The sequence below is a fragment of the Chelon labrosus genome (assembly GCF_963514085.1).
Source record: "Chelon labrosus genome assembly, chromosome: 10".
NCBI lineage: Eukaryota > Metazoa > Chordata > Actinopteri > Mugiliformes > Mugilidae > Chelon > Chelon labrosus.
In genome coordinates this window covers 8,195,460-8,217,096 of record NC_140360.1, presented here as the reverse complement: position 1 = coordinate 8,217,096, position 21,637 = coordinate 8,195,460, and the positions used below count along the sequence as shown (strand labels likewise).

Below are 21,637 nucleotides of genomic sequence, written 5' to 3'. Positions count from 1 at the left end.
GGCTGCTGCTGGCGTTAGCTAATATGCTAACGCTAGCCAACTTACGCAAAATGCTATTTAGCGTTCTTGACTGGTAACTGTAGCACTGTGAATTATTTTAAAGGGTACCACAACTTGTGGTTGATTGGCCTTGGTCTTTATTTGATGTTATTGCTGCGAAAACGCTTAACGACGTTGCACAGTAACGTTTAGGAAATTTGCTTCATCATTAGCTAGCTAGCACAAACATTAGCTAGTAAGCTAGCTAATGGGCCTTCCAACCAGACTGGCTAACGTAACGTTGAAATGGCCTGGTAGAGTAATACAGGACTACGTCAGCTGACTTAATTTAGCTACAGTCGGCTTGTTTGCTGAACTTGCCCTATGCAGCCTAGTTTGTGTATGTAAACAGACTGTTTATGCAGTAACTGGCTGGTAAAGGTAGCCACTTCATTTTAACTGCTGTGTGCTTGTTGTTAGACAGAAAGTAGGCGGGGACCTTCTTTTTCTCGACTCATTTTTGATCAGGTGATGGTTGGTCGTCGACAGCCTTTTTTAAGTTTCACAGCCAGACAGCTGTTTTCGGTGGCCTGTCATTCATTTCCACGCAAATGCATACAGTCTGTAGTATGTATTAGCTTGCAGCCAGGTTGACAATTGACACTTCTTTTGGTGGTGGCATTGCTCATTCCTCTGCGCACTCAAGTGAAAAGCTTCCTGCTACCTTAATTGGTTTCATTTTCCAAAGAAACGAGCAGCAGCCTCATATGAGTATTACTGCTACTAGTACTGATCATCTGTTAGGCTTTGTTATCCTCTGACAGTTTAATAGACATAGTGCACGATGTAAAAAAAAAAAAATACTGGAGGAAATGCTTGTCTTCCTTGTTTATTAGAAAGTTCATGAAAAAGTTAAACCACATGCGAAACCTAAAGTGCTGCTAATGTCAGTGTGAGTGGGAAGCTTTTATTTTAAATGAGTTAGAGGAAAAAAGCATGTATATGTGGAAATTTATAGTATTTTCTGTATTTGTTGTAAATTGTTGCCCTTTATTATGGCGTTATGACCTATTGAAGTGGGTTTGTATTATCAGTTGTCTGGATTGAGGTATTGGAAGCTGCAAAAAAGAATCTCCCATATGCAAACAAGAGAACGACTTGTGCAACAGCGAATTTCACACGGTTAAGATACATCATTATTGAGCCGGATGACATATTAAAATAAGTTAAGCCTAGAGGCCTGCATGTCTGAGCTTGAGTAATAGCTGGAGCAGTTGCTGAAAACCACAAATTAATATCAAAGAGAGATAATAATGTTTACCTCAGTGTTCAGGTTTGCATGGTCCAGCTAGGAACAGACTGCAGCGCTGTGCAAAGTTTGTACAAAGTTGAAAAACTAATAGCAGCAGCAGCAAGTCTGTTCCAGCAGAAGTATGCAGCGGAATGGGAACAATGTGATTCTCTTCACATTTCAAATGCACGGTCCAGTCCTCGTCACAGAGCCTGCACAGAATGCATCTACCTTGAGTTGCCTCATTTCCCAGTGTTACCACTGATGCCACCACTAAAAGGAGTGATATAAGTGCTGACGTGCTGTATGTAAGGAAAGATGTGGCAACCATTTAACATGGTTGAAGAGCCTGGGTTTTTTTAGGATGCTGCAAACAATTTGTTGCACGTATATTGCAAATATTGCAGTATTGCCCCGTATTGCTGCATTGTCCCATTTGCAGAAATTGCGGTGCAGCTCAGAGAAGATTTCTCTACAGTAACAAAGCTAATTCACAGCCCGACATGAACTAGATTGCTCGTTTTATTGTTGAGGACTGGGCACTGACACCTGTCTTCAGGTAGTAGTCACTACTCTTAGCCTACCAATAGTAATTTCTTTTTTAATCGAAACATAATTTAATAACATGGACCATCTTGCAAGCGCAGCATTTTCATTATTAAGTCAATACTACACATGTAGTTTTAATAAAGAAAGCAGTTTCCTACATCCATATGAGTTTAAAGGAAACTAAATTAAATGTTTTCCTTAGAGGCACCAGTTTCCCCCCCATAAAAATAAGTGTAGTGCCTGACTGTGCAGTGCAGGAAGGAAGACACTGCTGAGGCCTTGTCAAAAAAACATTACAACAGAGCTTTGTGTTTCCAGGTGTTATTGAGTGGGCTAACCTTAACTGCATAGTTAAGCACAAATTGATTCCCTTGGTGACAAACTGTAGTCAGTCCAGATTTATGTAAATCTTGTGTAAATCTGGCGTTGAAGGCGTTCATTTTACCTTAAGGCAGATCACAATTAAATATCACCATACTGACACACACGGTCATTTTCATTTCTTTGTTGTTTATGTGAGATAACATTTATTAACGTTCATTAATAATAGTCATTGTGAATAATGGGTGGGTCGGTCTGTGCAGTTATTTCTCCAGGCGATGTCTGGACAGCTTGAATTGAGGTGGAAGTGAGGAGCTACATTAGCTAAATAAAATGCATGCAGGCTCAATGCTACTGTCTGCTCTATACAGCACTGTCCTCTTCTCTGGAGGGAAAAAGTACAATAAAAATGTTATGTGAAATTTATTGTTTGACACTATTTAATAATTGTCTTTTGCAGTGAATCAGACATTCTTCACCACGACAAACAGTATGAGCCTTTCTACTCATCATTCGTGGCACTCTCTGCACATTACATCACCACAGTATGTGGACAAAGTATGTATAGTTCTTTTCCGCTCCAAACCATTTAAAAGTAAAGTTTTTTTTTTTTTTTATTTATAGCCAGCAAATAACTTTTGTTCTGTCTCTATAGTACCGAGAAATCAGTTGCTGTCGGTTGCTGCGGCGTGCAAAGTATTGATTGAATTCTCATTGCTGCGCCTGGAGAACCCAGATGAGGCATGTGCAGTGTCACAGGTGAGAGAAACAGACTGCTGGGGGAATATGTAATGCTATGGGAATACATTTTAGATTGGATTCTCAATCAGCCTCTTTGGCTAGATTTAGTTGCATTTTTTTAAATTTTTTTGCTAGTTGAATAGACATTGATTTGCCTTTTCTGCTCACGTTTGTGCTTCTGTTTGAAATCACATAATATATTTTATAAAATCACCATTTACGTTTAGTAACACTGTTACTTTTTCCTCAGAAACACCTGATCCTTCTAATAAAAGGACTCTGCACTGGCTGCAGCAGACTAGATCGCACAGAAATCATTACTTTCACTGCTATGATGAAGTCTGCCAAGTTGCCTCAAACCGTCAAGACCCTTTCAGATGGTGAGTGTCCCTTAATGAATGGACTAAAGTAAAACCAATTTTCACTGATTGTGACTCTGTCCAGCTGGTAGTAAAATTATTAATTAAATAAAAAAAACACTGTGGAATAAATCATGTTTGACTTGGGCCTTACACATTGGGAATTGTTTATTTGCCCATGAGTTTCCTCTACTAACTGCTAGGATTGTTTACTGAGAAATTAAGAATATATTTATCCATAGTGGTCCCTAGAAGTGACTGCATATTCCCAAGAGATCCTCAGGCTTTGTAATGTGACTGACAAACATTTGTCCTTCATCTTTTTAACAGTGGAAGATCAGAAAGAGTTGCCCAGTGCTGTGAACCCAGAGCTTCGACATAAAGAAGTACAGATGAACTTCTTTAATCAACTGACTTCTGTTTTTAACCCTGACCTTACCACCATCTTGGCCTCCCCTTCAGCAGCACACATGCAGGCAAGTGTTACCGACCCAGCTGCCCCGTCCATTACTGTCTTCAGAAGTTTAAAACGGCTTGTTAAAGTTTCTTCTCATTACTCTTTTCATTGAAAAGAAGCACACTCTTCACCTGTAATTTAAGTTGGTGCTTTCCATACAGCTGTCCTGGCTGTCGCTTGTAATTCGTAATAATAATTGTCTTTTTTTTCCCCCCAACTTCCCCCACTTGTAGGCTGAGAGTGATTGCGATGACCAAACTTCGGATCAAGCTCTTCAGGCCAAAATGAAAAATGCCTTTGTCTCTCAGAATGTGTCAAGCTTACAGGAACTTGGTGAGTAGTTCCTGCTTTGCTGCAGGAAATTGTTGGTTAGCACTACTTTGATTGAAAAGTTGTAACCCTGCTGTTTGTCTTTCAGCAGGTTTGTTAACTAATATGTGCAAACAGCTGCTCTCAGAATCATGTTAAATATATATAATCATAATATATAATTTTAAGGCATGTAGAGTAATCCCTTTGCATGTTGCCACTGGAAAATGATCCACTTGCTGCATTATTTGAAAAAAAAACTACTGGATCATACGGCCGTAGTCATATTTTTGTGTGTTCACTTATCATCTTCATCATCAATGGAAAAATGGCTCTCTGACCCTCTAAATCTTTTAAAATGTACGTCAAATCATTTTGTGCTCTTTATATTGTAATGTCACATGGTTCAGTTATTTTTCTAAGTATATTTCCTCTGTTTGTCCTCTATGTACCAATGCTGACAGTTCATTTATAACAATAATTTATTTTCCTAATGTGTCTTACCAGGTGGGTCTGAGAAGTTGCTACGTGTGTGCCTCAACCTGCCCTACTTTCTGCGCTACATCAACCGCTTCCAGGATGCTGTGTCAGCCAACTCTTTCTTTATCATGCCTGCCACAGTGGCTGATGCCACTGCTGTTCGCAATGGGTATTTAATTTGTTCATGTTCTAGGTTAATATGAGCTGATTTGTTTTTTTTCCTCCATAAATCTTCAATTAACACTTTTTTTTTTTTTTTTTAAACTTAAAATCCACTTAGATTTCATTCACTGGTGATAGACGTGACCATGGCTCTGGACACACTGTCTTTGCCTGTACTGGAGCCACTGACACCAGGGAGACTACTGGACATGACCGTGCTGGCTTTGAGCTGTCTCTATGCTGGTAGGTGGTAAAATAAATCATACTGTACAGCTATTCAGACTAAACATTCAGCAACCCAGACAATTTAACTGGCCTGACAGCAGATCTTAACTGGTGCACATTTTGTGCAACGTGTTGAATGTAGAATGACTGTACATTTCTGCCTGTTTAGGTGTGAGTGTGGCCACTTGCATGGCCATCCTGCAAGTAGGTAGTGGCTTGCAGCTTCGTTCCGCCTCCACTGGGACTAAAGAGGAAGACTATGAAAATGACGCTGCAACAATTGTCCAGAAATGTGTGAGTATATTGAGCGCAGCATTGACAATAAAGTGAGAATGATTTCAAGATTAACGCTGTGTTTTACTTTATCAAACTTTATTTGGAGCTTATTGTGCAACACTTTGATATATCAAACTGGCTAGTGTGCGTATCTTGACAAGATAAATACATTAAATATGTTTGTGTTCACAACAGCTGGAGATCTATGAAATGATTGGACAAGCCATCAGCAACTCTCGCAGAGCTGGAGGAGAGGTGAGTTCTATGTTTGAGTGCTGTATGATAAAAGTAATAAAGGAATAAAACAATTTTTGAAACAAGATAAGAATTTTTCCCCTTTTGCGGTCTTCAGCATTATCAGAACTTCCAACTGCTTGGAGCCTGGTGCCTCTTAAACAGCCTGTACCTGATTCTAAACCTGAGCCCGACCGCCTTGGCAGACAAAGGGAAAGAGAAGGATCCCTTGGCCGCCCTGCGTGTCCGAGATATTGCTGCTCGCACCAAGGATGGTGCAGGATCGCCTAAACTTGGTCCTGGCAAAGGGTAATTTTTTTTATTTAAATTGGGCTGTGGCCAGTGCAGGGCCTATATAATACTTTTCTGAATATAAATTATTTGTTTATCCATTAAAAAGCACAAACTGAAGATTTCTGACAATTTTATTGATGCATTTGAGTAACAAGGTCATTTTCTAATGTGTTTTCTTTTTTTTTTCTAGACACCAGGGATTTGGAGTTTTGTCTGTCATCCTGGCCAACCATGCCATCAAACTTTTGACTTCGCTATTCCAGGATCTGCAAGTTGAGGCTCTGCACAGGGTAAGTGAAGCAACAAATACATATAACTACTCGCTTGTGTATATTCAAAATACAAACTGCCGTTATATCAGATGCTGTGATTCTGTACTTTCTAGCCAATACCACTGGTGTGAGACTTCACTTGGCATTATTACTGTAGACTTAAACACTCTACTGGAAACATGATCTTTAATGTCAGTGTATCTAATGAAAAGCAGTCCTGTTGTTTGAGGAACCACAAGACTTCCTAGGCTTCAGTTAGGTCTCATTCTACATGACTTTTCAGTTGTTTGGGCAACAAACAAGAAGCAAGACACAGGTTTTTCAAGCTTTCTTTTATCAATTACAATCTTTATTTATTATTCCTTTGGTGTTTCGGGGAAATTATCAAATAAAGAAATGTAAAGCCTGTTCAGGACAAAACACTTGAAAGCCATGTGTCTTCATTCCAGTCCGTCTGTCCTTTTACCTGCAGGGTTGGGCAAGTGATGGCCCACCAGCTGAGCTCAACATCATGGCACAGAGCACCTCCATCCAGAGGGTCCAAAGACTCATCGACTCTGTGCCCCTGACCAATCTGCTCTTCACTCTGCTCTCCACTTCCTACAAAAAGGTGCAGTCACACATATTTATGTCTCTGTAATTCTGCATGATTGCTGGTTGTTCTGTTTTATTAATGTCGTTCTTCTTGTTGCTTCTGTCAGGCTTGTGTTCTCCAGCGCCAGAGGAAAGGCTCAGTTAGCAGTGATGCCAGTGCTTCTACAGATTCAAACACCTACTATGAAGATGATTTCAGCAGCACAGAGGAGGACAGCAGCCAAGGTACTTTCTGTTTCTGGATTCAAGCAATTACCTCAGCTCTTCAGAAGACCTGATTAATCTTTATGCTAGGGTATGCATCCACAAAGCAGCCTAAGTTTGCAAAACAAGAAGAAAGCATACTGCTGTCTGTTGCTTTCGATATTTTTTATTTAAATCCTGTGTTTAGGTTCATAGACGATACAAGAAACAGTCCACATATTGTTATGCATGGCACTGATAATTGACAAAGAAACAACAACTCAAAGGGACTAAAAACAGTTGATGAAACTATTTTATTTAGCTCTAAGTCAGAGGACTTTATAGACATGAGATTTACTAAATACAATAAGTAAGCAATTACAATTAAAGAAAAAAGTTGATGGTCTTAAGATCGAGTGAAGGTCTGAAATGTCGACGTAACGGAGACACACCTGTGTGCTCATCGTTTAATCAATATACGAATACCAGTAAGGCAGCGATCACAAAGCTTTGTGTAGCTTCAAGGTATGCCTCAGAATTTTCTCCATGTCAGTGTTCATGCAACGGCTTAAAGCAGAGTCATGTTAGTGAATTCTGAGTTAGCGTCACTGCAGTGAAACGTGTGTGTGCCGTCAGTGGTTCAGGTGATGACAACAGAGAGAAGGACAAACGCACACACATATGCACACGGTGATGTAACTAAAATTTTTGTCCCTTCATCACACAATGACAGCGTAGTTTGACAGTGTCTACTATTTCAGCAGAGAGAAGACAGGAGAAGACAAGTGCAGCTTGTGTCTCAGGTCAGCAGTTTTCTGTCCTCGGGTCAAAGACTTGGTGTCCACTTCACTGTCCTAGATTCATTTTTGTTATTGTATGTCTCACAATTTAGGCTCTGAGCTGTGACCCCAATAGCCTAGTAAATGATTAAGCCAGAGATGAAGAGGCTTTGACAAAACAGCCTGTACCTGAGTCTCAAAGTTGCTTTGTCTTGTCATTGATATGAACTAAATTTAACTTTTTGTCAAAGATTCATCTGTGGCTCATTGTGTTTCAAAGGATAATACCAGTGGTGTTGACATGTGGGTGGTCATTATTATTTGTAGAAGTACAGAAATCTTCAATCAAAGCTGGCAGATTAATTGACAATTTATGACATTTACATTAGCAGACAGAAACCGTTTGGACACTTTTCTTGTTTTCTGTAAAATCAGTTCTCACGTGCTTTTTCTCTTTAAATTTTTGTCATCCAGATTCTGCTCCTATTTTGATTCACCTCTATTTTAATCAGTGATTCTGCCTGCTCATGCTTTAATAGGTTAGCAATTAAAATGCAAAACCTCCAAATCATACAATGCCGACTGTGGTTGCCTATCGTTTTGAGATTGTAGTTATATTTGAAGCATTTTAATAATTTACTACTGAGGTAAATGTTTTAAATAACTATAATACTGACTTTGTGGTTATATTATTTAGTTTGTACCTCAGTTTCTTTCTATGGAGGTAATTTTCTCTTCTTGAAAGACAAAAATGTGTAACTTAAAAAGTAAAAAAGAAGATATTAAGTAACCTTAGATATCCTGGACAAAAGGCGTTTTTTAAATAGAGGAATACGACCCACGTCAAAACATTGGTATCATTCTTGAATACAATACATTCAAGTTGTGCTTACTGGGCTTAAACACGCAATGCTACGTCTTGCTGTCACCTGAAGTTTTGATTTTTGTATGTTGCATGCAGATGTGAATATCAAATCCATGTGATATTCTTTTTAAACATAAAAGTTGTGTCTTGTTTTTGTATTTCAAAAATAATCATTGTAGATCGGTGATATAACCTACAAGGACAGATGTAACATAGCCCCATCTCCAAAGTACAGGCTCTGGAGTTAAAATTTCAGATAGTGGCTCATTCCTTTCCTGGTCTGGGTTGTTCAGGGTTAGAGGCATTGAACCAGAGTGGGACACCGTCCAATGTTTACCTGTTTGCTGCGGGAAGCCATTCAGACCAATGTTTCTACGTGTTTTTCCATGTAGAGCAAGAGGATCACATCTAAGCCACTGGGCTGGAGTATATTAATCCTCTTATTGTGTTTTCTTTTTGGGTTTTAGTGAGTTCTGTCGACTCTGTAATTCTAGGGAGCTTCATTGCAAAATGCAAACCTAGAGGGATTAATTAGAAATGATAGTCTTCCTGAGTGGAACCTGGGGACATCAGTTAGTCTTTGAGTTTACAGTGGTAGAGGCAGAACGCTAAAAATAAGATGTATATTTTTTATGTCTTATAGTCACATCTGTTGACACGTCTTATAATGGGGTGAGGAAAAATGTCACCTGAGTTGGATTAGGTGTCAGGTGAGGATGCAGTATAGACTCTGTACATTCAGATTTGCTGTTAGGGAGAATTGAGAACATATGGCAGACACACTTATCAACTGTCTGACAGACAGACTTGCAAAGAAATGTTTCCTGTGTCTTCCTGTGTCTTATTTGCGAATTATACTTAATCTCTGTGTTCATTACATATGTGCTACATACGTTTTCATTACTGAATGTGAACAGAGTGACTATTGATTTAGAAGAATATGGCTTTTGCATTGATTCAGAGCAAATGAAGCGATTTATAACCACATATAGGTATACGTATATTATTACACCAACATTTAGGCTGCAACAAACATTTATTTCTTTCAATTATTATTTTCCAAGTAGTTAATTTACCGCTTAATAATACCCATCACTTCTACTATAATTCTTTTCAGCCTTTTATCCAAACATTTTCTCATAACATATATTTTATCAGGGTGTTGATTATAATGTTCTGCCATCAAGTTATTTGTATAGTGTCCTTGCACAAGCTGATTTGGTGCATAACGTTTAGTTTTTTAGGTTTATATACTCACAACTTGGAGAATTACTGGAACGTACTGTTTCTATAGTAAAGATTAGCATCATCTTTAAGGAGTGTTTATTGGGTTCTAGTCTAACTCACAACAGATAAGACTCCCTGGTACTAACCACCAACAATCAATCAAGGAAATCTCACTGGCATAGTCCAAATACTTGCGCTGCTGCATTGTTGTCTTGAGGTCGGAAAAAACCAGTGGATCGCGTTTGTTGACGTTACTTACGTCACTGTTTACACTGACGCGTTGTTGCAGCCCCAAAATATAGTTTGAAATTTGTGACACTCGTACTTTCACATACACTTTCAACTGACGCATGTTGCCAGCGCCTGACACGTTGATTGTAACACACTGCTTTCTGCTCTGTAGTATTGCACCAGTGATATGTCTTCGGTTCAGCAGATAGAGATTTATTTGGACGATAACAAGACATGTGTGTTGCATCAAGTGTGAATCCAACCCTAGCGTTCTTTGTTTCATTGTTGCCAGTAGCACAAAAGCATGTACAGGAAAACGCACACACATAAAGGCAGCTGTGAAGTCAAGATTGCATGTTTAAATACTTAAGTTTACAGAAAGGATCTCACTTTGATTACTTCCTACGTAACGCTATTATAAATAATACCCGAGTCATAGAAGGCTGGCCTTTGTTCCAGCAACTGTGGTGTCAGAGATGCACTATCATACTTCCTGTTTTGATGGCAAGAAAAAGTCTTCTAAGAGAAAATGCCCTGAAGATGAATTCTGTAGCATTCTTGCTTGAGTAGTTATTCACCACCAGTCTTTCACTATTTCTGCAGCTCTTGTCCACCGCCTGCACTGTGTTGTGGGTGTCAAGAACTAGCGTGAAGCTTTTTATGTTCTCCCTTTTGATGACACCACTACCACTATACCTTTCGGAAACTCTCTCACCTCTCAGACATGTATATAAATACTTTGCCTTCCTCTGCAGACGATGACAGTGAACCCATTTTGGGGCTTTGGTTTGAAGAGACAATTTCACCAACCAAAGACAAAGTGGCACCACCGCCTCCTCCACCACCCCCACCCCTGGAGACATCTCCCAGACTGAAGAGCCCAAGCAAGCAAAATCCAAGCGAGAATGGCAACATTTTAGCTGGACGAAAAGATCCAGAGCTGGTGAAGGCAGATTTTATTTGTCTATCTGATAATGCACAGTATAAAGCAGCTCCATTTAATGCATAATAGTTCTCAGCTCATGTATTTTTTTTTATAATGCCATTGTTTTGTCTCTACTATAATCTTATGTTAACCCACCAACGTTCTTGTTCCTCTAGTTCCTCAGTTTAGCCTCTAGCATTCTGAATTTCATCACCACCTCAATGCTGAAGTCCAGGAACAACTTCATCCGCAACTACCTGAGCGTGTCCCTTACGGAGCAACACATGGCTACACTCGCCAGCATCATCAAAGACGTGGACAAAGATGTCAAAGGTGTGCTGGGAAAAAGGGGATTGAGAACCTATCATGTAAATTCATGAAAGATTAAAAGAGAATTCATGACTTAATTAACTCTTTTAAGCATACCAATAAAAGTAATGTTTTTTTTCCCTAAGGCTCTTCAGATGAAGTGTTTTCTTTAGCTCTGTATCACTTCAACCACACCCTGGTCACCTCAGACCTTCCATCTCCGGCCTTGCAGGTAAGAGGATTGTTTTTATTGTTTACCAAAAGAAGAAGACACTTTTGCTTTGACTACTTCATAAATAGAGGTATCATAACTAATTCTTATTTTGTCATTTGTCATTTACAGAGCACCCTTCTTCAGCAGTTAGGTGTTGCACCATTTTCAGAGGGTCCCTGGCCTCTGTACATCCACCCTCAGTCATTATCAGTCCTCTCCAGACTTCTCCTTATTTGGCAGCACAAGGCCACTGTGCAAGGAGAACCAGATGTGCCAGAGTGTATGAAAGTCTGGGAAAGGTATGAAAACCATGACAGTCTCATCTGGCTGTGTAGTTGTTTTTCTGCTAAACTTTTACCTCGCATAAACTATTTAACTCAAGCATTATAAACCACGCCTGAGTTATTCTCTAGCTTAGACTTGGACGCATTTTTCTCAATTTTCCTTTCTCCTTCTTTTCACTTTCCTTCTCTCAGATTTTTGGGAACCTTGAAGCAGCACACCATCCAGGGTTCTCTTCATGGCGAGGACGACCTCAATGTGGAGCACCTTCAGCTCCTGCTGCTCCTCTTCCACAATCTGTCAGAGCGTGGCCGTCGATCAGTCCTCACGCTGGTCACACAGGCCATCACTGAAGTGGCACAAAGCAGAGACTCCCAGCTGAAGGCGGTGCCTCTCAACCTGGCCCGTCTGTTGCTGGTTTTTGACTACCTGCTGCGCCACTACTCCAAGGCTCCCTTATACCTTTTTGAACAGGTAAATGCATATTTTGAAAATGACTTGTTCTGATGGTAAATAGATTAAATACCCTTTTTTTCTTTTTACTTTATTCTGTAATTTCCACAGTTTGGAAATCTTGGTTTTATTACTCATAACTACAACAGTAACAACCAAACAAACAGACATTCAACCCTGTTTGATGACAGCAAAACTAAACTACTCTCTGCTACCACATATATTACTCATAGGTGCAGTACAACCTCCTCACCCCGCCATCCACCGGGTCAAGTTCTGTTCAAGATGGTGGCAAACGCAGCGGTCTCCCACTTTACTATGGATTCAAAGAGGTGGAGGAGAACTGGGCCAAACACTGTTCAACAGGTAAAGCCCAAATGAATTTATTCTATCAACCAATTACATACCATCTGTGTGCTTACTCCTTTTCTACGAAGATCATGTGGTTGCACAAATTATGTACTTTTTCTCACTTCACTTCAAGATTCAAACGTTCAGCCCAAATTCTACTGCGTTCTGTCGCCCGAGGCGTCTGAGGATGACATCAGCAGACTAGACAGCAAGGTGGGACGCAGACTTATTTTCTTGAGGCATCTTATTTCACTCTCCATTCATGAAAAGGATATCTGTTTTTATCGTGCATATGAATATTGCAGTGCAACCCTGTTTGTTTCTGTCCTGTCAGGTCTTTCCAAAGCTATTCAATGGAGCAGTTAAATACGATGAATTGTACGCATGGCTCGTCTCACTCCTGGCAGCTGGCTCTCAGTTCGACACAGCAAGAAGACAAGACAACAAGCCCATCACTCCTATGGTGAGAGCGCTCCACATGAACAGTCCACGCCAAGCAGGTTTTTCCAAACTGAATTAGGCTAGGGTGGCTACACCTTTGGTCATTGGTTCGGTTACAAAATTTCTTGCAAATCATATTAATTAAAAGTTTATAATGCATTAATCGTATAACACATTGCCATAATACTTGAATATTATATTGCACAATACACGATCACTTAGCTTTTGATTTTCCTGAAGACCTAAGTGTCTGTTCATTGAAAGTTTCAGTCCTCCGGTCATACTTTTATACTATCTGTTCTTTTCCTGTATGTGCTTAGTAATAGTAGTTTAACAGGAGCACCGTTTGGTAAACATGAAATTGTTTTATCACCCCGCACAGGAGGCCTGCTCCCTTCAGTACTACTTCCTGGTACTGTGGAGAATCCTGGGTGTTTTACCACCTTCCAAAGCCTTCATGGAGCAGCTAAAGACAGGCAGCAGCGATCCCAGTGAAAGCGACATCCTGCACACACTGCGATGGTCCTCACGTCTCCGGGTGTCCACCTATGTGAATTGGATCAAGGTCTGTTGACGCTCAGAAGTACTACAGAATGCTTTTAGTATGATTTTAAACAATTTAGCTGAAACTGGAAGCTTCAGACTTGTAATTGCTGAATGATTTTTGTCCAGTTTTAACTGTCCACTTAATACTGTTTTAATGCTGCATGCTTGTATCATCACTTACAGGAACACTTGGTGAAGCAGGGTATGAAAGCAGACCAAGCAGCATCTCTGGTTGAGTTGACAGCTGCTAAGTGCAGCACCGTGAAGTATGATGTGGAGCTTGCGGAGGAGTACATTGCCAGACAGGTGATTATTACCACATAATCATCAATGACCCGTGTCGCTCTTGTTGTTATCCAAACAGCGTTTGAGCCCAGACATCATTCTTTGACAACTTGATTCTGTTACAGATTTCCACTTTCTCAAGTGTGGACCCACACGTCATCCTTCCACTTCATCAGTTGCCCTCTCTCCAAGCCATCTATACACTGGATGCAGTCATCTCTAAAGTGCAGGTTTCCTTAGATGAACATTTGTCTAAGGTTGCGATTGAGGCTGAATCCCACAAGTCCTCTGAGATCACAAAGAACCTGCTGCCTGCCACGCTGCAGCTAACTGACATCTACACAGCCTTCACAAGGTGAGAAAAGGGCATGTTTATATTAACCAACAGGCTTGACAAAAAGGTTTCAAAGACAATCATTAAAATTTTTGCTAATAGACACAGAGGAAGTGTTTTTTTCTGACCTGTGATTATTTTAAACCTGGATGGTTTTCATCTTTTTGCTGTAATTTTTTATTTTCTCACTTCCTTCACTGTAGAGCTCTAATGATTTCATTTTGCAAAGCTCAACCGGGCAAAGTAGTATCTTCAAAGTTCAAACTTCTTATTTTATAAACATTTTTAGGTTTACAGTTAAAACCCAGCATGATCTGATAGTGATTCAGGCTGGTTTTGGTTGTCCATCTCCAGAGTAGGCAATACTCTCCCATCATTGGGTTTTACTGAAATACACTACTGAATCTTTTTAGCTTTTGTTCATATCCTTAGGTAGACACACCTGTGACTGTCACATATCATTAAATCAAACTTCTCTTGACTAGATCTTACCTGCTGATGAACATCCCGGAAGAAGGGGAAAACAAGCTGACAGACGCAAAGCTCCAAGGTTATGCTGCAGTTCTGTCCATTGGTTCCACCCGTTGCAAAGCCAACATGCTGGGTATGTAGAACATTGATTAACAAAACATTTATTTTCACAACATTTCTCTGTTTCACGGTTTTAACCTTAACTTTTAAATTAATCTTCACAGGTCATAGTATTATGCAGAACTTACCATCAGCTGTACAGACAGTATGTGAAACATGGAACAGCGTCCACACCAATGAGTTCCCAAACATTGGCTCATGGGTACGTGAGTTTAAAATAGTACAAAAAGTCAATCACTGATTTGTCTCTTGCCGTGGGTAAACATGTAAACAACCATAAAACAAACATGTGTAGCCATGCTCTGCCACCCCACTCAGCATGTCAAATAATAACAACAAATGTATAACTAATAGTTCGGTGTGTTTTCATCCACAGCGAAACGCTTTTGCCAACGATACCATTCCATCAGAGAGCTACATCAGCGCCATCCAAGCAGCTCATCTGGGCACACTGAGTTGTCAGTCGTTGCCTCTGGCCTCTTCTCTTAAACACATCCTTCTGTCGTTGGTTCGCCTCACTGGCGACCTCATTGTGTGAGTGTTTGAAATCCGAATCGTTTATCATAAAAACAAATGTACAGGACGGATAGATTTCACTCATAAAACAGTTATCTTTGGTTAATATTTCTTCATGTTTGTCTCTTTAGGACGGAGGAGCTGAATCCCTCTCAGGTTGTGAGCACACTTCTGCCGCTCATCCTGGAGAGCAGCACAGAGAGTGTAGCCGAGATCAGCAGCACCTCCCTGGAGCGCATCCTCGGCCCATCGGAGTCAGACGCCTTCCTTGCTCGCGTCTATGAGCGTTTGGTGACCGGGTGTTACAACATCATTGCTCATCACTCGGACCCCAACAGGTATGCCGTGTGTGATGTGATTCATTAATTAAGCCTACATTGAACAATTTAGTTATTAACACTGAATCAAAACATTTGGGCATGAAAGTGGCTGTATTGGACCTACTGAAAATATTTTTTTTGTTCACTAGCCTACATATTTGTTTTCTTTGTGGCTCATAATACATTTTGTTCTCTGTTTTAGTGGTTTAGATGAGTCTGTCCTTGAGGAATGCCTTCAGTACCTTGAAAAACAGCTTGAGAGCAGTCAGGTCCGAAAGGCAATGGAAGAGTTCTTTTCCTTCAGGTATCTGCTCAACTCTTAACGCAGTTGTGTTATTACATGTGTATGTGCCTACCTTCACTCATTTTGTGTTTCTCCTTCTTCAGTGGTGAACTTGTCCAGATTATGATGGCAACGGCTAATGAAAACCTGTCTGCAAAGTTCTGTAACAGGGTGCTGAAATTCTTCACCAAGCTTTTCCAACTCAGTAAGTGCACACGAGTAAATCATTAGAAATATTATCCAGTTATATAAATAGGCAAACATGTTTAGTACTATTCCAAATTGTCCCACTTGATGGTGGAGTGAAAAGCCTGTTGTGGTTAAAAAAAAAAAAGGGTACAAAGGGAAAAACATTCTTCCTACAGAGGTTTGCATGAGTCATCTCTTATCATCTATACACACCTCTACTGTCGTGTGCAGACACAGACCCTTGTATTTTGATTTCACATATCATCTTGGGAATTGGATTTGAACAAATGCTTTTTACTGATATCTTTAAGGTTTCAAAAATTAAATGCTTTGATGTCTGTATAAGCTTAGATCTAATACTCATCCTCTCATCCCCAGCTGAGAAGAGTCCAAACCCAAGCCTGTTATGTCTGTGTGGCTCCCTGGCCCAGCTGGCCTGTGTCGAGCCCCCTCGACTGCAGTCCTGGCTGACACGTATGACTGCCACCCCGCCGAAGGACTCGGAGCAGCTGGAAATAGTGCAAGAAAACCGGCAGCTGCTGCAGGTGCTCACCACTCATATTGTGAGAGATAACAGCCAGGTGGGCGAGGGAGTGTGCACTGTCCTCCTCAGCACACTCATTCCCATGGCAACAGACATGCTGGCCAATGGTGATGGAACAGGCTTTCCTGAGCTCATGGTTATCATGGCCACACTTGCTAGCGCTGGACAGGGGGCTGGTCACCTGCAACTGCACAGAGCAGCAATTGACTGGCTGACCAGATGGTAAGAAACTCGTCTCACAGAAAAAGTTCCAAGTCTCATTGTTTAATGTCAGTTAATTTAGTTAAATGCTGTTAATATTAATTTGAAGTCACTCTTCTTTTTGCAGCAAAAAGTATTTAACACAGAAGAATGTTGTGGAAAAAGTCAGCACAAACTTGTCCCATGGAAAGGTAATATTTTATTAATTTTCAGTATGTTACCTAACAGTTCCAGTTTACAGAGTGCTTTATTTTCAAAAAGGTCAGATAAAGATATTTAATTGTCAGCAGCCGAGCAATTGACATGCGCCTCCTCTGATTTCAGCACGCCAGCATGCTTGAATGCTCATGTCACATTATATCCTACCTGGCTGATGTCATGAATGCCCTGCGACAAAGCAGCGGCCAAGGCACCTCAGCAATGCTAATGGAGGGAGAAGAGAAGGCCATGGAAGTAGACTCAGACTGGGTGGAAGAACTTGCAGTCGAGGAGGATGATTCCCAGGCAGAGGACTCTGTAAGATTTGATCCATTTATTCCTGTCGCAGTGTTCAGACCTAAATGTAAAATGCAATGAATACCAGAGTCGTTACTTATGAGGTTGTCCATGTGCTGCTTGTGTTTACATTTTTCGTGTTGCTAATCCTACCAAGCGAGTGTCTTTAATCCAGATACAAATATGAACTATAATGTTTAAAAAAAATTAGACAGTAATGTTTTTTGCTCCACCCGTTTCAGTATGGAATGATCCATGTTAACCCTCTAATCTTTGACAGGATGAAGACTCCCTTTGCAACAAACTGTGCACTTTCACCATTACTCAGAAGGAGTTCATGAACCAGCACTGGTAAAGAAAAGTTTGTTTCTTATGATTTTGGTTAATCTTGAATGACACCAGAGGTATTGCTGCTGATTTCTTGAATCAAATCGAATCAATTCTGATTCATAAGACTCACAAAACTTGATTTATTTAGAGATATTGAAGATTTGTGATATTTCAACAATATTTTTCCTTAATAGCACATCTTGCATATGGCTTTGCTTTCGTCCTGCTCTTCTCTGTTATCATACTTGTTAAAACAACAATGCTGCCACACATCAGCACTCAGGTCTGACGGTGCGCTCAGAATTGGAGCTTCCATCATATTTTGGATCTCACTCGTACGTGGGTAAAACTTGTTGCGTGGTCTCGTGAGACTAGCTCTATTTATTTATTTTTTTAATCAAGCCCTATCCACAACTTATATTGTTTGATTTTCTTTTGGTGCACAAGATGAGCTGGAGTGCTATTACACCTGAAAGTATATTTGTCTCTCAGGAAAGTTTCCTCAACTAAATAGAACTAGTAGAAATTATTCAGCTATAAAGATTTCTCAATTCACTGGAACACAAAAGTCCCATGGATACAAGATGACACCACTCTGTTGGTTTAGTGAAGAAAAAATACACAAAATTAAGTTAATTTGTAGTCCAGCACTAACTAACAATTAGTTATTGTGTTACTAACATACGGTATTCGTTCCTGTCTTTACTGCTAGTGTGCTAAGTGCAACTAACTCTTAAAGATCACTCCCAACACCCGAATTCAGTCCTGAAAGTCGTCTCAGGCTGCCGACGTTACATGAAAATACAATTTGCAGGTGTTGTGACTAAACACATGAACACGTTCCTTTCCATTTTTCAGGTACCACTGTCACACCTGTAAGATGGTGGATGGGGTAGGTGTGTGCACAGTGTGCGCCAAGGTCTGTCACAAAGACCATGAGATCTCCTATGCCAAATATGGCTCTTTCTTCTGTGACTGCGGTGCCAAAGAGGATGGCAGCTGCCAGGTGAGACCGAATACCTCAGGTCATCATGGGAAGAGAACAACAGCGGTAACTTTGGCTTGCAAGTCATTCCCCCATTGACCTCCATCCCGTCATTTCATTTGATCAGGGTTATAGCTAGTCCACGAATGTGGCCAGAAAATAAGAAAAAAAGAGGAATGTCTGTTAATTGTTTGTGTACTAAAAAGGCCAGCTTCCCTAGTTAATCTTTTTTTAATGTGCATGTGATGTTGAACAAACCACCAACTACATTCTACCTTCAGTTTATCATAAGAAGTTTGACTTAAAAACTCTTTCTGTGCTTGTGATTGTATTTTTTTTCCTTGTCAGTGTTGTAAACACAGTTTCTCATTATGGTGTGGTTCACCTTTGTAAATGGTGTTTTTTTTCCACTTTTGCACTTGTACGTGTTATGAATTGAGTCTTACTATACTATAAATATTACTGACATGCAGTATTTGCCTATTAATATATTTAACTGGTCCAGTGATATGAGACATTTTGTGAATTTGTGATTTTTGTTTCCTGTTAGAGGCAGTTCAGACAAAATAGGCCTCCGTTCAACCATCCTTTTGACTATGACTATGTATTCCATGTTGTGGAGGAGCTAGGAAAGTGAATTCAAACTCAGATTATCCTAATTATAAAGAACAAAGATGACGTGCTCATTTGAACCATTAGTTAACATTACGTTTTGAAGAATACTAACATGTCAGTATTGACATTGTGGGTTTTCTCACTGGCTTCCTGTGTGTTATGTCGTCTGCAGGCTTTGGTCAAGCGCAGCCCCAGCAGCGGTATTGGATCTACTCTCAAAGAGTCTTCAGCGTTCCAGAGTGAACTGCGTATGCCTGAGAGTGCTATCCGCCACCAGAATGCCTCACCCTCTGACAAGGGCAAGGTCACTATCTGTGATGGCAAACCTGGTGATGAAGACAGACCTAAGAAGAGCAGTGTGTGCAAGAGCATTGAGGGCTGCCAGGAGGAGTTGCTAACACAAGTGGTTAGCGAGAACATGCTTATCTTTTCTGGCTTTATGAGCTTCTGTGTCCGTGTTTGTTTCTTAAAAGAGGTCTTTTACACTTAATTGTACATTGAGTGACTTCTGCTTTCTTTTTCTGTTTCAGATGGGATCATCCACTGCTGCAGCCATACTGGAGATGCTCATGTTTCTCATGGAAGCCATCCAGACCAACTTCCAGCAGGCATCAGCAGTAGGAAGTAGCAGCCGGGCTCAGCAAGCCCTCAATGAATTGCACACTCAAGACAAGAATGTGGAGATGACAGACCAGCTAATGGTACGATGACCTCAATAGTTTGAGTCACTTACATATTTGAAACCTTATTTAAAACGTTGTTGCTATAAAAATGTATTATATTTATTCTTTTCCTCAGGTGCCCACACTTGGCTCTCAGGAGGGGGCTTTTGAGAATGTGAGGATGAACTACAGTGGTGACCAGGGCCAAACTATCCGCCAGCTCATCAGTGCACATGTCCTCCGCCGTGTTGCCATGTGTGTCCTGTCCTCACCCCATGGCCGCCGCCAGCACCTCGCGGTTAGCCATGAAAAGGGAAAGGTACACTGAATCTTTTAACTTTCGATCTAAGAGGAGAATTCCTCAAAGGGTTTCACTGTCTTCACTGTTAGAACATCATAAGAGCCGTTTTCTCTCAATCTTCTGCTTTACAGATAACCGTTCTGCAGCTGTCCACCCTCCTGAAGCAAGCTGATTCGAGCAAGAGGAAGCTGACATTGACTCGTCTGGCCTCTGCCCCAGTCCCCTTCACTGTTCTCAGTCTCACAGGCAACCCTTGTAATGAAGACTACCTGGCAGTGTGTGGCCTTAAGGTTAGAATACCAGCAAATTCTAATACCTAATTTTTTGCCCATACAGAAAACTCAAACTAGAACAATCCATGTGGATGGTTGCTGCAAGGAGTTATTTACCATCTTGTCTTTGTTGTTCTTTAATTTTTCCCAGGACTGCCATGTACTAACTTTCAGCAGCACAGGCTCTGTGTCAGACCATCTGGTGTTGCATCCACAACTGGCTACAGGCAACTTCATCATCAAAGCGATCTGGTTACCAGGCTCTCAGACTGAACTTGCCATCATCACCGCTGACTTTGTCAAGGTATCCGTATAAAATAGACATACTTATGTACTTTAAACCAGCGATGCGTATGGACTTCTGATTTGTGACTTAACATATCTATTAATTTGGGAAATCCTTGTGAATACTTCAAATGTAACTCTGAGTATGTCTTTTTCCATTTGTCTCCATTGTCAAACAGATCTATGACTTATCAGTGGATGCCCTGAGTCCGATGTACTACTTCCTGCTCCCGAGCTCCAAGATCCGTGATGCGACATTCCTTTTCAACGAAGAGGGGAAGAACATTATTGTGATCATGTCTTCAGCCGGTTACATGTACACTCAGGTCATGGATGAATCCAGCAGCGCTCAACACGGCCCTTTCTATGTCACAAACGTATTGGAGATAACCCATGAAGACTTAAAGGTAACTTGGAATTATTATTGGTTAGACAACAAATATCATATGATACTTTGCCAACATGTATGGTGTAGACATTTTTAGCAAGCAGTGTGTTTTTGCTAACACTTTCTTAAAAAATATTGACATTCTCCTGTAACTCTAGGATACCAACGGGCAGGTGGCAGGCGGTGGTGTGTCTGTGTATTACTCCCATGTCCTCCAGATGCTTTTCTTCAGCTACAGCCAGGGAAAGTCTTTCGCTGCGACAGTGAGCCGCAGCACAACCGAGGTGCAGAGGCTCTTCCACATCAACATCAAAGGGTAACACACACTCTTCGCTTAACCGCCGCTAAAATGGATCTAGAAAATCTCATGGGCAACTAGAAAATCTAACGTCCTCTCGTCCTGATTTCCTTAGCTCAAATGGTGGCAGCAGCAAGATGTCACCTGCTCTGTGCCAGTGGTCTGAAGTCATGAACCACCCAGGTCTGGTGTGCTGTGTGCAACAGACAACAGGCATACCGCTGGTTATCATGGTCAAACCTGACACCTTCCTCATCCAAGAGATTAAAACTCTGCCAGCCAAAGCTAAGGTAAGGGTCGTTTACTGTAGTAACGAGACAAGACTGTGAATAAAATACTATATACATAAAAAAGAACTGGGTTTGATTCCTTTGCCATTATCTCACATTTATTG

At 40.7% G+C, this 21,637-nt stretch overlaps 1 protein-coding gene across 7 annotated transcripts in view; it reads left to right on the top strand.

Moving 5' to 3' along the window:
• ubr4 (ubiquitin protein ligase E3 component n-recognin 4) overlaps nucleotides 1–21,637 on the top strand; it is a 43,875-nt gene that overhangs the window by 439 nt on the left and 21,799 nt on the right. For 3 of the 7 annotated variants that reach the window (XM_084554310.1, XM_084554309.1, XM_084554311.1), the window contains exons 2-45: nucleotides 2,601–2,698; nucleotides 2,796–2,899; nucleotides 3,132–3,261; nucleotides 3,571–3,716; nucleotides 3,931–4,030; nucleotides 4,514–4,655; nucleotides 4,767–4,891; nucleotides 5,043–5,167; nucleotides 5,345–5,404; nucleotides 5,502–5,692; nucleotides 5,868–5,967; nucleotides 6,422–6,559; nucleotides 6,651–6,768; nucleotides 7,488–7,529; nucleotides 10,584–10,771; nucleotides 10,930–11,086; nucleotides 11,209–11,294; nucleotides 11,406–11,575; nucleotides 11,753–12,032; nucleotides 12,245–12,377; nucleotides 12,496–12,575; nucleotides 12,697–12,825; nucleotides 13,186–13,368; nucleotides 13,533–13,655; nucleotides 13,760–13,989; nucleotides 14,454–14,572; nucleotides 14,664–14,761; nucleotides 14,936–15,093; nucleotides 15,207–15,413; nucleotides 15,598–15,699; nucleotides 15,783–15,883; nucleotides 16,246–16,633; nucleotides 16,740–16,803; nucleotides 16,937–17,128; nucleotides 17,388–17,458; nucleotides 18,296–18,488; nucleotides 19,210–19,443; nucleotides 19,568–19,738; nucleotides 19,836–20,018; nucleotides 20,132–20,290; nucleotides 20,424–20,576; nucleotides 20,737–20,964; nucleotides 21,104–21,261; nucleotides 21,359–21,533. In XM_084554310.1, coding sequence (XP_084410436.1) covers nucleotides 2,601–2,698; nucleotides 2,796–2,899; nucleotides 3,132–3,261; nucleotides 3,571–3,716; nucleotides 3,931–4,030; nucleotides 4,514–4,655; nucleotides 4,767–4,891; nucleotides 5,043–5,167; nucleotides 5,345–5,404; nucleotides 5,502–5,692; nucleotides 5,868–5,967; nucleotides 6,422–6,559; nucleotides 6,651–6,768; nucleotides 7,488–7,529; nucleotides 10,584–10,771; nucleotides 10,930–11,086; nucleotides 11,209–11,294; nucleotides 11,406–11,575; nucleotides 11,753–12,032; nucleotides 12,245–12,377; nucleotides 12,496–12,575; nucleotides 12,697–12,825; nucleotides 13,186–13,368; nucleotides 13,533–13,655; nucleotides 13,760–13,989; nucleotides 14,454–14,572; nucleotides 14,664–14,761; nucleotides 14,936–15,093; nucleotides 15,207–15,413; nucleotides 15,598–15,699; nucleotides 15,783–15,883; nucleotides 16,246–16,633; nucleotides 16,740–16,803; nucleotides 16,937–17,128; nucleotides 17,388–17,458; nucleotides 18,296–18,488; nucleotides 19,210–19,443; nucleotides 19,568–19,738; nucleotides 19,836–20,018; nucleotides 20,132–20,290; nucleotides 20,424–20,576; nucleotides 20,737–20,964; nucleotides 21,104–21,261; nucleotides 21,359–21,533 — 6,532 coding nt within the window. The remainder of the gene's footprint in view (nucleotides 1–2,600; nucleotides 2,699–2,795; nucleotides 2,900–3,131; nucleotides 3,262–3,570; nucleotides 3,717–3,930; nucleotides 4,031–4,513; nucleotides 4,656–4,766; nucleotides 4,892–5,042; nucleotides 5,168–5,344; nucleotides 5,405–5,501; nucleotides 5,693–5,867; nucleotides 5,968–6,421; nucleotides 6,560–6,650; nucleotides 6,769–7,487; nucleotides 7,530–10,583; nucleotides 10,772–10,929; nucleotides 11,087–11,208; nucleotides 11,295–11,405; nucleotides 11,576–11,752; nucleotides 12,033–12,244; nucleotides 12,378–12,495; nucleotides 12,576–12,696; nucleotides 12,826–13,185; nucleotides 13,369–13,532; nucleotides 13,656–13,759; nucleotides 13,990–14,453; nucleotides 14,573–14,663; nucleotides 14,762–14,935; nucleotides 15,094–15,206; nucleotides 15,414–15,597; nucleotides 15,700–15,782; nucleotides 15,884–16,245; nucleotides 16,634–16,739; nucleotides 16,804–16,936; nucleotides 17,129–17,387; nucleotides 17,459–18,295; nucleotides 18,489–19,209; nucleotides 19,444–19,567; nucleotides 19,739–19,835; nucleotides 20,019–20,131; nucleotides 20,291–20,423; nucleotides 20,577–20,736; nucleotides 20,965–21,103; nucleotides 21,262–21,358; nucleotides 21,534–21,637) is intronic. The other 4 variants (XM_084554315.1, XM_084554314.1, XM_084554313.1 and 1 more) reach the window with 3 other exon arrangements.